The 15498-nt window shown below is 42.4% G+C and overlaps 1 protein-coding gene and 1 non-coding gene across 15 annotated transcripts in view; both read right to left on the minus strand.

Annotated features, from left to right (window-relative positions):
• The window catches only part of C11H12orf56 (chromosome 11 C12orf56 homolog), a 114947-nt gene that overhangs the window by 76265 nt on the left and 23184 nt on the right, over positions 1-15498 (minus strand). For 11 of the 14 annotated variants that reach the window (XR_012420437.1, XR_012420436.1, XR_012420438.1 and 8 more), the window contains exon 2: positions 3601-3763. Coding sequence is in view for 8 of the 14 variants with exons in the window: in XM_074007350.1 (XP_073863451.1) it covers positions 3601-3763 (163 nt within the window). In the remaining 6 variants the exon portion in view is untranslated. Of the gene's footprint in view, positions 1-720; positions 755-3600; positions 3764-15498 lie in introns of those variants that run through there. The other 3 variants (XM_074007351.1, XM_074007348.1, XM_074007342.1) reach the window with 1 other exon arrangement.
• Positions 6413-6516, minus strand: LOC123567804 (small nucleolar RNA U13). The gene has a single exon (XR_006690906.1). It is a non-coding gene; the product is annotated as a small nucleolar RNA U13 (small nucleolar RNA).

The raw sequence follows: 15498 nt of genomic DNA on the forward strand, positions 1-15498 counted from the left end.
GAACCAACCCAAATGCCCATCAATCAATGAGTGAATAAAGAAACTGTGGCATATATATATATATATGATGGAATACTACTCAGCCATAAAAAGGAGTGAATTAACGGCATTCACAGTGACCTGGATGAGACTGGAGACTATTATTCTAAGTGAAGTAACTCAGGAATGGAAAAGCAAACATTGTGCATTCTCACTGATTTGTGGTAGCTAACCTATGAGGACACAGAAGCATAAGAATGATACAATAGGCTGGGAACGGTTGCTCACGCCTGTAATCCTGACACTTTGGGAGGCCAAGGCAGGCATATCACAAGGTCAGGAGTTTGAGACCAGCCTGGCCAACATGGTGAAACCCTGTCTCTACTAAAAATACAAAAATTACCCAGGCATGGTGGTGGGTGCCTGTAATCTCAGCTACTCAGGAGGCTGAGGCAGGATAATTGCTTGAACCCAGGAGGTGGAGGTTGCAGTGAGCCAAGATTACGCCATTGCACTCCAGCCTGGGTAACAGAGCAGGACTCCATCTCAAAAAACAAAAACAAAAAAAAAATGATGATATAATGGACTTTGGGAACTTGGGGGGAAAGGTAGGAGGGAGGTGAGGAATAAAAGACTACAAATAGGATGCAATGTATACTGCTTGGGTGATGGGTGCACCAAAATCTCACAAATTACCACTGAAGAACTTATGTAACCAAATATGACCAATAAAGAACTTACTCATGTAACCAAATATGATCTGCACCCCAATAACCTATGGAAAAAATAAAGAAAAATGAAATTCAAGTTTGAGTACATCATTGCATTGCATTAGTTTGATAGGGCTGCACTGCATTAGTTTGACAGGGTAACAATGTACCACAGAGTGGCTAAAAAAAAAAAAAAAATCCATTTTTCTTTGCAATAGGATGCAACTGGAGAAACTGGTTGTTTTACCAAGGCTTTGACTGGAAGGGTATGCTTCCCTTTAAGGAGTCAAGCTTGACTTGCAGAACTGATAAAAGCCTCTTGGGAAAACTGGCCTGATACGTTGTCTATACAGTCCCCACACCGGGTTGCTAATTTGTGGTGAGTAAAGAATGTCACTTTCTAACAGATCCAGAACCCCATGCTCTTGGGACCTCAAGAGGAGAGGCAATAACTTTCAGGTATTTGAGGGTACTAGCCCCTGGCGGGGCTCAGCTTTAGAAAGTCTTATCTGAGATTCCTTGTGGAACAGAGTTTCATCAAAGCCAGTCTAAAAGGCCTATGTAAAAATAATTATCTTTGCTACACTTTATGCAAATAATCAGGTCAAATGTAAGACTAAAGTCTATTTTGCAAACAACTCAGTCCTATCATGATTTGTTTTTAGCAAAAATGAGGACTGGGGAGAAAGAAATTATATTTCAAAACTTAAATATTTGTCATTAAATTCTAGACTTTTTAGATTAGCTGTTTTTAAGTTTTTGCCCACATTTTAGACTAACTCTGTTTATTCCTGTGAACCAATCAGCAATCTCTGTCTGTAGCTCATAAGGAACAAAAGGGGATGGGTAATGTAAAAATCTGGATCACTATTCAGGTTCTGAGAAACTATCCTACACATCCTGCCATTTGGGAAAATAAGACCAAGGGAGTTAACCAAAGCCAAGCCCCACGCACCCAGATCTTAGCAAGAATAAATATAGCCACCACTTACCTGGGCATGTCACAGACATCCTTTTCTCTCCCTCGTTAGAGGAGGACTCAATTCCACCTTAGCATTTGGCTTATCATAAGGAGTCTATGCAACCCCCTCCCCCGCAGACACATTTTTGTCCCAAACTCAATTCCAAGCTTTGGGTCAAAGCCCCAGGAAAGAAAGCTGGATCTGAAGGATCCAGGTGCAGGCAATAACAGAAGTTAAAAGGCACAGCACAGGTAAGCATGACTGATTCCTGCCAATTAAGCCAAACTTCCCAATTCATGAAAAAAGGTCATGCTGATATCCATGGCATAAATGAAGTCTAAGGAACTCAATGGCTACTGACAGCAGGGGAGATAGGGTGTACATGAGTAAGAGTATATATTCCCAGCCCCTAGGCTCCCCGGTTAACATTAGTGAAAGCCACTTTGATACCCATGGATGGCACCCTGATGTGGTCCCTAAGACTCAGGGATATAAGGATGGAAGAAAGAAAGAGGGATGCCTCACTTCTCATGTATACTGGGTATTCGCTAGGAAGAGATGGGAATGTGGGATGCCTCACTCCCCTCTTTCTATTAATAGAGGAGTAGCCATTCATCTTCAAGATGTACCCCTTTCGAATGCATCCTGAACCCCAGGATTCCTTTGGGGGAAAAAAGTCATTTTCTTTCCTCTTTCCTCCTCTGTCCTTCCTTCACAGATAGGTATTGTATCTCGGTACTACGGGATACTCCCTTTGGATACACCCTCCAAACTGGAAAAAGTTACTTTCCCAAACCTTAAACTGGTTGACTTAAGATTGGACTCAGGGGAAGGGAACCCAGAAGCCCAACATGCCAGCAAAAGAGTAAAAGGTTTTTTTTGTTTTTATTTTTGTTTTTTTAACCACTCAGGCTTTTGGCTCCCCGCTCCCTGTGCAAACTAGTAAAAGGTCTCAGGATCTTTGAGCTGTCCTTACCCACCACCCTTATTTCCTTTTGATACATGTTTTCTAATAAGCCAGTTTATCTCTTCTCACTTTCAGGCCGTTAAACTCCAAATAGTCATGCAACCAGAGCACCAGAGGATGGCCCCTTCTACAGGGAACCCTGAGATGGGCCTCAGAGGGAGATCTGACTGCCATTTTCCCAAAACAGCGCCCCCGTCAGCTGGAAGCAGTTAAGATCATTCCTCGTTCTTATCCTTATTCTAATGGCAGCTAGATGTACTTCTTTTTTTTCTTTTTTTGAGAGGGAATCTCGCTCTGTCGCCCAGGCTGGAGTGCAGTGGCGCGATCTCGGCTCACTGCAAGCTCCGCCTCCCGGGTTTACGCCATTCTCCTGCCTCAGCCTCCGGAGTAGCTGGGACTACAGGCGCCCGCCGCCTCGCCCGGCTAATTTTTTGCATTTTTAGTAGAGACGGGGTTTCACCGTGTTAGCCAGGATGGTCTGGATGTCCTGACCTCGTGATCCGCCCGCCTGGGCCTCCCAAAGTGCTGGGATTACAGGTTTGAGCCACCGCGCCCGGCCTTAGATGTACTTCTTTCGACTGGAGAATGATAGATGCAGGAGGAAGATAAGGAAACCTGCCCAGGGCCTTGTCTGGGCGGGTCTACATGTGCGCTGGGAGAGTAGGGTTGGAACCACCGGGAATTCGAGCCTTGTGCGGGTGGATGAGCCTGGTCTCTTCAGCTCGTGTGTGTGGCGGACTGATATTCAATCTGTGAGGTGAGAGCCAGTTGGCCAGACCCCTTTTTTCCACTGAGAGCTTTCTTTTAATAAATCCCACTCTCTTTCATCTTTCGACGTGTCCCCATGCCTAATTTTCCTGGCTGTGTGATAAGAACCTGAATTTTACCTGAACTAAGGAGCAAAATATCCTGCATCAATTTTAAGAAATATATTACATACTTTTTTTTGCCTTAGATCCAGAGACAAACTGGAAGTACCTACCTTTCTCGTTGTTAGCTTTAGTATGATGAAATGGAAATAGGAATTTCCTGACACCGTTTGACTTTTTACACTCTTTTTTCAAAACAGTTGAAGAATAGATGATACGAATGTGTTGGCTGATTTCTCCATCTGGCGAGCTCAAAAATTCTGGGTAATCATCAATCTGGAAAAAAAAATAATTCACCTAATTGAAGACAAATACAACTGCTTACCTATGTTGGTATAATAAATCTCCCAAAACCAAGGGCAAGTTTTTTTGTTTCTACGTGTGTGTGTGTGTGTGTGTATATACTTTTTTTTTTTTTTTCAAAACGGGAGCCTCACCCTGACACCCAGGCTGGAGTGTAGTGGTGCGATCTCAACTCATTGCAACCTCCACCTCCTGGGTTCAAGTGATTCTCCTGCCTCAGCCTCCTGAGTAGCTGGGATTACAGACATGAGCCACCACACCCGGCTAATTTTTGTATTTTTAGTAGAGACAGGGTTTCACCATGTTGGCCAGGCTGGTCTCGAACTCCTGACCACAAGTGATCACCACCTCGGCCTCTCAAAGTGCTGGGATTACAGGCATGAGCCATGGCATCCGGCCCAAAGGCAAGTTTAAACTGACTTCTTTTTTTTTTTTTTTCCCCCCTCATTTTCTCCACTGGGACATCTTCCTTTTCTTCTTCTTAGGTTTCCCAATTATTTTTCTATTTTTTTTAGTTCTTACTAAAAATGTGCTCAGCAACAGAACCCAAGAAACTATTTACACTATAGATTGCTACATAAACGCTAACAGTGTTTTGTTACAGTATTTGTTAAAATACATCCCTCTCCGCTTCCATTTTATTTTATTTTTTGTTGTTGAGACAGAGTCTCTCTCTGTCACCCAGGCTGGAGTGCAATGGCACAATCTCCGCTCACTACAACCTCCACCTCCTGGGTTCAAGCAATTCTTGTGCCTCAGTCTCCTGAGTAACTAGGATTACAGGCACCTGCAATCACACCCAGCTAATTTTTGTATTTTTGTAGAGATGGGGTTTCACCATGTGGGACAGGCTGGTCTTGAACTCCTGACCTAAGGTGATCCGCCTGCCTCGGCCTCCCAAAGTGCTGGGATTATAAGCACGAGCCTCTGTGCCTAGTCCACTTCCATTTTAAAAATAATTTTTTCATAAAGGTCTCAAAAATGTATAATTAATTGATTTTACACTAAGATTTTTCTATGCAGGAGACAATGTCCATTTATAGGTAAGAGCCCACAGATTCTGTGAAGCAAACATCTAGGTTTGAACTACTGGAAATGTGCTTCTCTCCAACGTGCTCTGTTCTCTATTCTGGATAAAAATGGGAAAAGTTCTCAATAAATAGATAGGACATTTAGATCTTCTCTGTAACAGCCTACTTCACTTTCTATGACAAGCAGCAATAGCATTTGCTTGAAAAGCTAAGAGTGAGACAGGCACAATGGTGCCCACCTGTGGTCTCAGCTACTCTGGAGGCTGAGGCAGGGGAATCACTGGAGCTCAGGAGTTGAGGCTGTAGTGTGCTATGATCTATGCAGTGCACTTGTCTGTGACCACTGTAACCCTCTCTGGGTAACATAGAAAGATCCCATCTCTTTTTCTTTTTTTATTTTGAGATGGAGTCTTGCTCTTGTCGCCCATGCTGGAGTACAATCACACAATCTCGGCTCACTGCAACCTTCACCTCCCAGGTACAAGCAATTCTCCTGCCTCAGCCTCCAGAGTATCTGGGATTACAAGCACGTGCCACCACACCTGGCTAATTTTTTGTATTTTTCGTAGAGACAGGGTTTTACCATGTTGGCCAAGCTGGTCTTGAACTCCTGACCTCAGGTGATCCATCTGCCTCGGCCTCCCAAAGTGCTGTAATCCCACAGCTTTGGGAAGCCAAGGCCGGTGTATCCCCTGAAGTTAGGAGTTCGAGACCAGCCTGACCAACATGGTGAAACCCTGTCTCTACTAAAATACAAAAATTAGCCCGGTGTGCTGGTACATGCCTGTAGTCACAGCTACTCTCGAGGCTGAGGCAGGAGAATCGCTTGAACCCTGGAGGTGGAGGTTGCAGTGAGCTGAGATTGCACCACTGCACTCCAGCCTGGGCAACAGAGTGAGACTCCATCTCAAAAAAAAAAAAAAAAAACACCAGGTGGGGCTCAGGCAGAATTCCTGTGTGGGCTTTTTGTGAGTACCTAGAATTTAGATAAAAATGTTTACTGTCATCATGCAGTTTCATTTTTCTTTTCACAAATCTAAGAAAGAAATATCAAGTAATACAATTTATAAAATCTAAATTGAAGTAATTGAAGATAGGAAGATGAATTAATAAAAAGCTATTAGTATCTACTCAAATTCAATTTTTAAAAATTATTTTCAAATATGTAGAGTAATTCAAACCAGTTAATGAATCTGTACTTGAAATCACCACTCAACTTTCTCTGATTTAGGCTAAACAATTTTAATTCCATTAGTCTTATTTATTTTTATGATTTGAACAGTAGTTTAATTTTAATTTTTTTGAGACAGGATCTCAAAAAATTAGAAAAAAATATAAATTTGTGCTCAATATAATGAAATCATTATTCTGATAGGTTTTTACTTCAACTTTATGTTTTATAATATCTCAGATTGAAGATAAGTTCCAAGATCCTTAGGTAACTTAAAGCCTTGGGCAGATATTAAATTGAGTTAATAGATAGTCATCAGACACCAAAATAATTCCTAAGTAAGAGAGAATACTGAAACACTGGCTACTTGAGCATTATTTTAAGTGTATATACATGTGGTTTTGTTTTTTCTTCTTCTCATGCCAGATGGGTAATGTGCCCACATCATAACAAGCTTTGCGGGTGGTACATCTCACACATGAGTGTGAAAACCCAATCACCATGCTTATGAACTTCAAAAGGATAAAAAATACATACACTTGCCTGGACATGGTGGCTCACACCTGCAACCCCAGCACTTTGGGTAGCCGAGCTGGGTGGATCACAAGGTCAGGAGTTTGAGACCAGCCTGGCCAACATGGTGAAATCCCATCTCCACTAAAGAAACAAAAAATTAGCCGGATGTGGTGGCGTGCACCTGTAATCCCAGATACTCGGGAGGCTGAGGCAGGAGAATCACTTGAACACGGGAGGTGGAGGTTGCAGTGAGTCGAGATCATGCCATTGCACTCCAGCCTGGGCAACAGGGCGAGACCCCATCTCAAAAAAAAATAATAAATTAAAAAATAATAATAATACATTTAAGCTTATTTTTATATTTTACAGAGAGGTTATATATTTTGGTCATGTTTAATCAATGTGCTCATTTACAAAGTTTCCATGCTTGTGAAAGAGGTTCTTCTTAGAAACAAATGCTTGTTCCTCAGTGCTGAAAAGAAAGAGTGCTCAGATAAAGAATTTTCTCAGCAAGACAATTGTCACTTCCATAGAAGGGTGCAACTGGTGGATGGAGCAATGGCAAGCGCACACCTGAACGAGGGAGGGGAAGGGGTTCTTATTCCTGACGCAGGTAGATCCTACTCCTGTGTCATTCCCCTGTTGGCTAGGGTTGGACTGCACAGTCTAAGCTAATTCCGATTGGCTATTTTAAAGACAGCAGGGGTACGAGTCAGAGTGGTGGGGTGAGTAGTTTGGCACGAAGGATGGTTACAGAACAGGTAACTCAGGATGTGTCAGGACAGAGCAGGTGACGAGGGGAACAGATGTGAACTACTGATTAGAATGAGCAGGAAAGTTGTTTACTGAAACTAGAGGGAAGGGGACGAAGACAACCAAGAAGTTAAACTTTAAAATAGAGAACAGAGAATAAGAGAGCTGAACATACTGACATACTGATTCTTTGAAGAGAAGCTGGGAGTTCACGATATCTAACATTCTTTTCAAGCATGTTGCTTTCTATGCCTATTATTAAATATTTTATTGTCACTTTGACTAACTAGGTAACCAGGCATTGTTTCTCAGGCACCCATGATTCTCTCTTAACCAAAAGTGAAAATCCCTTTTAATAAACACTTGATTTTTGCCTTCCCCAAATAAGATTCTAATTATAAGAAAGAAATATATTAAAATCTCAGGATATATTTTACACCTAAGACATCTTTGAGATTTATCAGCGGGCTCCTAAAAAAAAGCACAAAAATGTGGTCTTTCAACTTATGAGAAGAGGAGGCTGGAAATAATTTGGTCTACTTACTACTGTTTCATGGGAAGAATTGTCAAGTCCGAAGAGATGTTCAGTGTTCCTTAGCTTAAATTCGTGTAGGTAAGTTCTTAAGTAAGTTGTAATAACATAAATATTTCAGAAATTTTTTATGGGAGATTTGTTGATGCTTTTATTGCCTATGTATCAGTCTTAGGGGTGCTTTGCCTTATTATATTAGACAACTGAAATATGTGTTATCAATCAATTTTTTTTTTCTTTTTTCTTTTTTTTTCTTTTTTTTTTTTTTTTGTTGAGACAGGGTTGAGCTCTGTAGCCGAGGCTGGAGTGCAGTCATACAATCTCAGGTCACTGCAACCTCTGCCTCCCAGGCTCAAGTGATCCTCCCACCTCAGCTTCCTGAGTAGCTGAGACTACAGGCACATGCCACCAGGCTGGGCTAAATTATTTTACTTTTTTTGTAGAGACAAGATCTCGGGCCAGGCGAGGTGGCTCGTGCCTGTAATCCCAATAGTTTCAGGGCCGAGGCAGGTGGATCATTTGAGATCAGGAGTTCGAGACCACCCTGGCCAACATAGTGAGACCCCCATCTCTACTAAAAATGCAAAAATTAGCCAGGCTTAGTGGCACGCACCTGTGATCCCAGCTACTCAGAAGGCTGAGGCAGGAGAATTGCTTGAACCTGGAGACAGAGACTGCAGTGAGCTGAGATTGTGCCACTGCACTCCAGCCTGGGTGACAGAGGGAGACTCCATCTCAAAAAAGAAAAAAAAAGAAAAGAAAGCCAATTCTATATACCCTACAAGGCCTCCATCACTGTAAGGTGATATGTGATTACACTGATAGTTGTCACACAAACAAGTGGACATATTTGCGTATGTAAAAGGCGGGATGATGACAGATGTGATAAAAAGAAACTATGAATAGTGGTAGTGCCAAAAGATTATGTACCAAAAGTACTGTGATTTCTCATTTCCCCCTTTCTCTCTTATTGATTGATTTAGAAATCATAATATCAGCTGTGTGCAGTGGCTCACGCCTGTAATCCCAACACTTTGGGAGGCTGAGGCAGGCAGATCACTAGGTCAGGAGTTCGAGACCAGTCTGGCCTACATGGTGAAACCCCATCTATACTAAAAATACAAAAATTAGCCAGGTGTGGTGGCATGCACGTGTAATCCCAGCTACTTAGGAGACTGAGGCAGGAGAATTGCTGGAACCCGGGAGGCGGAGATTGCAGTGAGCTGAGATCACGCCACTGCAATGCAGCCTGGGCAACACAATGAGACTCTGTCTCAAAAGTAAGAATAATAATCTCAGCCAGGCATGGTGGCGCAAGCCTGTAATTGTAGCACTTTGGGAGGCTGAGGCTGGCAGATCACCTGAGGTCAGGAGTTCAAGACCAGCCTGGCCAACGTGGTGAAACTCCATCTCTACTAAAAATACAAAAATTAGCCAGGTGTGGTGGTGCACGCCTATAATCCCAGCTACTTGGGAGGCTGAGGCAGGAGAATTGCTTGAACCCAGGACGGGGAGGATGCAGTGAGCCAAGATCATACCACTGCCTGGGCGACACAGTGAGACTCCGTTTCCAAATAATAATAATAATCTCAGTTGCAAAACTTATGGTCACAAAATTGTAAGACAGAACAAAACTCTAACAGAAACATTTAATTCAACTTGGACTTGAGGAAAGAGGGTAAAGTGTTAGAGAAAGGGTGGTTTCTTCTTTTCCTTATTTGCTTATGATGGAGTTCAGGACATACTACCCCAAAATAGGGCACTTCGCCAGATTGATTGTTTTAAGCTGAAGGAACTTGAGGAATGACATGTACAGGAAGCACTCTTTGACCTTGATCTGAAGCAGGTCATAAAATCTAGGAATAATTTTCTAACCTTCTTTTGATGCAGGTCACAGAGCCCTCATGCGAAAGGTGCCCTCCCTGTATCCAGAGGAAAGGATAAAGTCTCTGAACAAATAGGCCTAACATTCTCCAATTTGTTACACTGAGATCATACTTTTTGTTTGTCCTACTATATTTCTCCATGACTTTCCTCTCTTCATCAAACCAAGCATAAAAACATTCAGGTTTAACCACTTCTTCAGATCTTCATTTCCTTACGAAGGCTCCCATGTCACATGAAACTGAAATAAATGTGTATGTTTTTCTCTTGTTAATCTATCCTTTGTTACAAGGGCCCCAAGCCAATGAACCTAAGATGGGTAGAAGGAAAAGATTTATTTCCTCCTTTATACTTTTAAAAATTAAAAAAAAATTCAAAAATAAAAATCTCTGTTTAAAAAATGTCTCTTTGTAAAGATCACAGCATGTTTGTGAAGCCAGAGAGGACCACTCAGGAGCAAGCAAGTCTAATTGACACATCTACTGGGGGGTAAAGAGTTTTCTGAAAGCTTTTCCACTGTGAGCACTGAACAAGGCAGGAAAGCTTAATCCAAAGAACATGCTCTCAGTGCCTGAAGAAACAAAAGAAGCTCTTTTTTTTTTTTTTTTTTTTTTTAAGACGGAGTTTCGCCCTGTCACTCAGGCTAGAGTACAGTGGCGTGATCTTTGCTCACTGCAACCTCCTCTTCCCGGGTTCAAGCAATTCTCTCTGCCTCAGCCTCCTGAGTAGCTGGGATTACAGGCACCCATCAATATGTCTGGCTAATTTTTGTAGTTTTAGTAGAGACAGAGTTTCACCATGTTGGCCAGGCTTGTCTCGGACTCCTGACCTTAAGTGATCCACCCGCCTCGCCCTCCCAAAGTGCCAGGGTTACAGGAGTGAGCCACTGCGCCCAGCGAAAAGAAGCTCTTAAGAGGAACAAAGCTGAATTCAATCCCTTGCTAGCGATTTAGTTTAGACATGGTATAATTTTAAAGAAATATTTTTTTGTGTTTACATCAGAGATATTTTTACAAAATTCAAAAACTGGCCGGGCGCAGTGGCTCATGCCTGTAATCCCGGCACTTTGGGAGGCTGAGGCCAGCGACTGCATGAGGCCAGGAGTTCAAGACCAGCCTGGCCAAATGGCGAAACCCTGTCTCCACTAAAAATACAAAAATTAGCTGGGCGTGGTGGCAGGCGCCTGTAATTCCAGCTACTTGGGAGGCTGAGGCAGGAGAATCGCTTGACCCAGGAGACAGAGGTTGCAGTGAGCCGAGATCAAGCCATTGCACTCCAGCCTGGGTGACAGAGCAAGGCTCCATCTCAAAAAATAAAAAAGAAAATTCAAAAACCAAACCTTCCATTTAACCCCAAAATGTGAAAAAATATAGATAATAGGTAGGTAGGTAGACAGACAGATGATAGATAGACAGACAGACAGATAGATAGGAAAGATATTGTAAAGATCCTATAAAATAATTTTAAAATTTTCTAACTGTCCTAAAATAAGCTCTAAGTATGGTGAGTAAAATTCTATTTTGAATGGCTATTTAGCTTATTTAGGTTGAAAATAAGTTAAGATTTTTTATGTTTCATATAACATCAAATTTGTTTTTAGGACTGTTTATGAAAGTTGAAAGAACCGCCTTTATCCCGACCCTTTTTAGCACAGGCAATAATATCTAAGAAATATATACCTGAAAATAATTTTAAAAGTCCAAATCAGGACACATACTTTTTTTTTTCCGTAAGAATTGCCAACAAAAAACCGTTGGTATAACAATGAAATCACATTATTTATATACATTTGATAAATCAACTCTTTTAAGTATAATTGCATACAATTATTATTGGGCCAGGTGTGGTGTCACACCTGTAATCCCAGCACTTAGGGAGGCCGAGGTGGGCAGATCACTTGAAGTCGGGAATTTGAGACCAGCCTGGCCAATGTGGTGAAACTGGTCTCTACTAAAAATACAAAAATGAGCTGGGTGTGGTGGTGCGCACCTGTAATCCCATCTAGTCAGAAGGCTGATGCAGGAGAATCGCTTGAACCAGGGAGGCAGAGGTTGCAGTGAGCTGAGATTCACACCACTGCACTCCAGTCTGGGAGACAAAGTAAGAATCCATCTCAGAAAAAGAAAAAAAAAAATTATTATTGGCCCAGCACTGTACTTGTATGCCACACCAATAAAAACGGTAATGTTAGAGGTAATTGAGTCAGAGCAACTCCATCTTGAATAGGGGCTGCGTAAAATGAGGCTGAGACCTGCTGGGCCGCATTCCCAGGAGGTTAAGGCATTCTATAATAAGTCACAAGATGAGATAGGAGGGCAGCACAAGATACAGGTCATAAAGACCTTGCTGATAAAACAGGTAGCAGTAAAGAAGTCAGCTAAAACCCACCAAAACCAAGATGGTGATGAGAGTGACCTCTGGTTGTCCTCACTGCTACACTCCCACCAGTGCCATGACAGTTTACAAATGCCATGCCAACCTCAGGAAGTTACCCTATACAGTCTTAAAAAGGGAGGCATGAAAAATTCACCTTTTGTTTAGCATATAATCAAGAAATAACCATTAAGAATGGGCAACCAGCAGCCTTTGGGGCTGCTCTGCCTATGGAGTAGCCGTTCTCTTCTTCCTTTACTTGTATTTTTTATTTTATTTTATTTTATTTTATTTTATTTTTTGAGATCAAGTTTCACTCTTGCTGCCCAGGCTGGAGTGCAATGGTGCAATCTCGGCTCACTGCAACCTCCTCCTCCCAGGTTCAAGCGATTCTCCTGCCTCAGCCTCCTGAGTGGGATTACAGGCATGTGCCACTATGCCCAGCTAATTTTGTATTTTTAGTAGAGATGGGATGTCTCCATGTTGGTCAGGCTGGTCTCAAACTCTCGACCCCAGGTCATCTGCCCACCTCGGCCTCCCAAAGTGCTGGGATTACAGGCATGAGCCACCTTGCCCAGCTATTCCTTTACTTTCTTAATAAACTTGCTTTCACTTTATGAACTCACCTCGAATTCTTTCTTGCATGACACCCAAGAACCCTCTCTTGGGGTCTGGATTGGGACCTCTTTCCAGTAACAGCAACTAGCTGTCTTTTCACCTTAGAAACTGGGGCTGGGGAAGTTGGAGTTAGTTGCAAATGGTCTCCTAAGTTCTCACTCCCTGTCATAAATTATAACATTTTGTAATATATGCAAGGTCTTTATGATGTAATATTTGGCCTAAAACTTGCTTTGGAAGGTGCTGTTACCAGAAAGGGGTCTTGATACAGAACCCAAGAGAGGGTTCATGGATCAGGCACAAGAAAGAATTCAGGGTGAGTCCACACTGCAAAGTGAAAGCAACTTTGCACTCCAGCCTGGGCGACAGAGCGAGATTCCATCTCAAAAAAAAAAAAAAAAAGAAAGAAAGAAAGAAAGAAAGAAAGAAAAAAAAAGAAAAAGAAAGTAAAGCATTAAGAATGGCTACTCCACAGGCTACTCCATTAAAAAATAGCCAATTTTTATGGTTATTTATTGATTATATGCTAAACAGAGGGTGGATTATTCATGAGTTTTCTGGAAAAGGGTGGGAAATTCCTGGAACTGATGGTTTCTCCCCTTTTTAGACTATGTAGGATAGCTTCCTGAGGTTGCCACAGCATTCGTAAACTGTCATGGCACTGGTGGAGTGTAGCAGTGAGGAAGACCAGAGGTCAGCTCATGGCCATCTTGGTTTTGGTGGGTTTTGGCTGGCTTCTTTACTGCAACCTGTTTTATCAGCAAGGTCTTTATGACCTGTGTCTTGTGCTGACCTCCTGTCTCATCCTGTGACTTAGAATGCCTTAACCTCCTGGGAATGTGGCCCAGTAGGTCGTAGCCCCATATTACACAGCCCCTATTCAAGATGGAATTGTTCTGGCTTAAATACCTCTGACAGTGCTGAATGTACAACCCTCAAGTGGTTTGGAACCAAGTGATGCGCGAATTACTATTCTCAAAGTAAAATCTGGGCACTGAGAAAACTCTAAAACAACCATGTTACCTGCTGAAGGAAAACCAACATGCTGGCTCCCTAGCGAGGTGCACCTTCTCTCAATCTGTGAGGCTAAAAGGACAGGTAAGTGGGAAGGAAAGGGTTAACTCAGCAGGGCTGAGTTGTTTAAATACCTGTTCCAAAGAAAGCCTTGAATCAGGACTAGTCTTTGACCCCCGATGGAGAGATCATCTCGAAACCTTGGGATATTCTGCTCCATAAAAGTGTTTTGGGGCGCACGCTAGGGGTCCCTTCGAGAGGAGGAGGAAGAGGGGAAATGGTTGCCAGAGGAGAGTTTCTCGAAGTGTATTCTCTGGAACCAGCACCTACTATGTTCTCAATGCCATGCCACCTAGAGATGATCATGGGAATAGCCAGAGTAGTCATGTACAAATCTTTTTGCGGAAAAAGGTGCTTGAATGTATGCCTAAATGTTCGAGTTTAGCACGAGGCCACTGTTGGAACACTGATGAGAGATCATGATGCAGTCATCCTTTTGGATCTTTTTAATAATGTATGACCCTTCACCTTTAATCCCCTGACCTGCATTACCTTGGTAACCATTTCATTCTTTAATTTCATTTTTTACTTTTGGTGTAAAAGCTGTAACATTTCATCTATCAAAGTGTAACATGATGATTTCCTCAAATAGATAATTCCTTTGAGCAATAAATTTGCAAAATGCTGTCTTCATTTGCTGTATTAAAATTTATTTCCGTTTTGCTTTTTTTTTTTTTTTTTTTTTTTCTGTTAAAGAGTGTTGGGCCAGGCGCGGTGGCTCACGCCTGTAATCACAAAACGTTGGGAGGCCGATGTGGGTAGATCACTTGAACCCAGGAGTTCCAGACCAGCCTGGGCAACATAGGGAAACCCTGTGTCTACTAAAAATACAAAAATTAGCCAGGTGTGATGGCATGTGCCTGTAGTCCCAGTTACTTGCGGGAGGTCAAGGTTGCAGGGAGCCAAGATTGAGCTACTGCACTCCAGCCTTGGCAATGAGAGGGAGACCCTGCCTCAAAAAAACAAAACAAAAATTTCTTAAATTAAAAAAAAAAAATTTAAAAATGTTTTTGCATGTCTGAAACCTTGGACCATACTGTACCAGTTGGACCAGATAAGTTTATCCTGACAATGTGATTTATTGTAAACACCTGTTTTTGCTCAAGGGTGGGGAGCAGTGAAGAGGCATTGGGGGTGCTGGCGTCTGAGTAACTGAAGTCACTCACTCATGTAGGCCTTGCATGCCTATGGGACTAATGGAACACCAAGGCTGAGGTGAGCTTCCCTGGTTGGCAACACTTTGTACATGTTGTCGCACGTTGCTGGGAGAAGTAAGCAGGTCTATGCTGCTCCACTGAAAAAGAACACTGGCAATTTGTACCCAGTTTCTCTTAGATTTCGTCCCATGCACCTTTTCCCATTACTAACTTTAATATGTATCCTTTCACTGTAATAAATGTAGCTGTGAATATAAAAGCGTTTCTGAATCCTGTGAGTCCTTTCAGTGAATCATCAAGCAGGATGGCAGACTTGGGAGCCCCCTACACAGTGGGATAACCATACCCAGGCATGAGCCATTGGCTGCCTAGACCACTCTCATTCTGCCTCCTTTGGGCACTGCATGGCTTTGTCCTACCCCAGGCTAGAAGTCAGAGAGAGGTCAGCCCACTGCCCCATCCTTCCTCTTCAAAGGATTCATAAAAATTCTCATCCTTGTGGCCAGATTCTCTCCAGCATGAAGATGGGGAAAGGAAAAAAAAAATGAAATATTGAAACAATGTCACATAGAATATAAGAACTAACATTCATTGAACAC

The sequence above is a fragment of the Macaca fascicularis genome, chromosome 11 (assembly GCF_037993035.2).
Source record: "Macaca fascicularis isolate 582-1 chromosome 11, T2T-MFA8v1.1".
NCBI classification, from domain to species: Eukaryota; Metazoa; Chordata; class Mammalia; order Primates; family Cercopithecidae; genus Macaca; species Macaca fascicularis.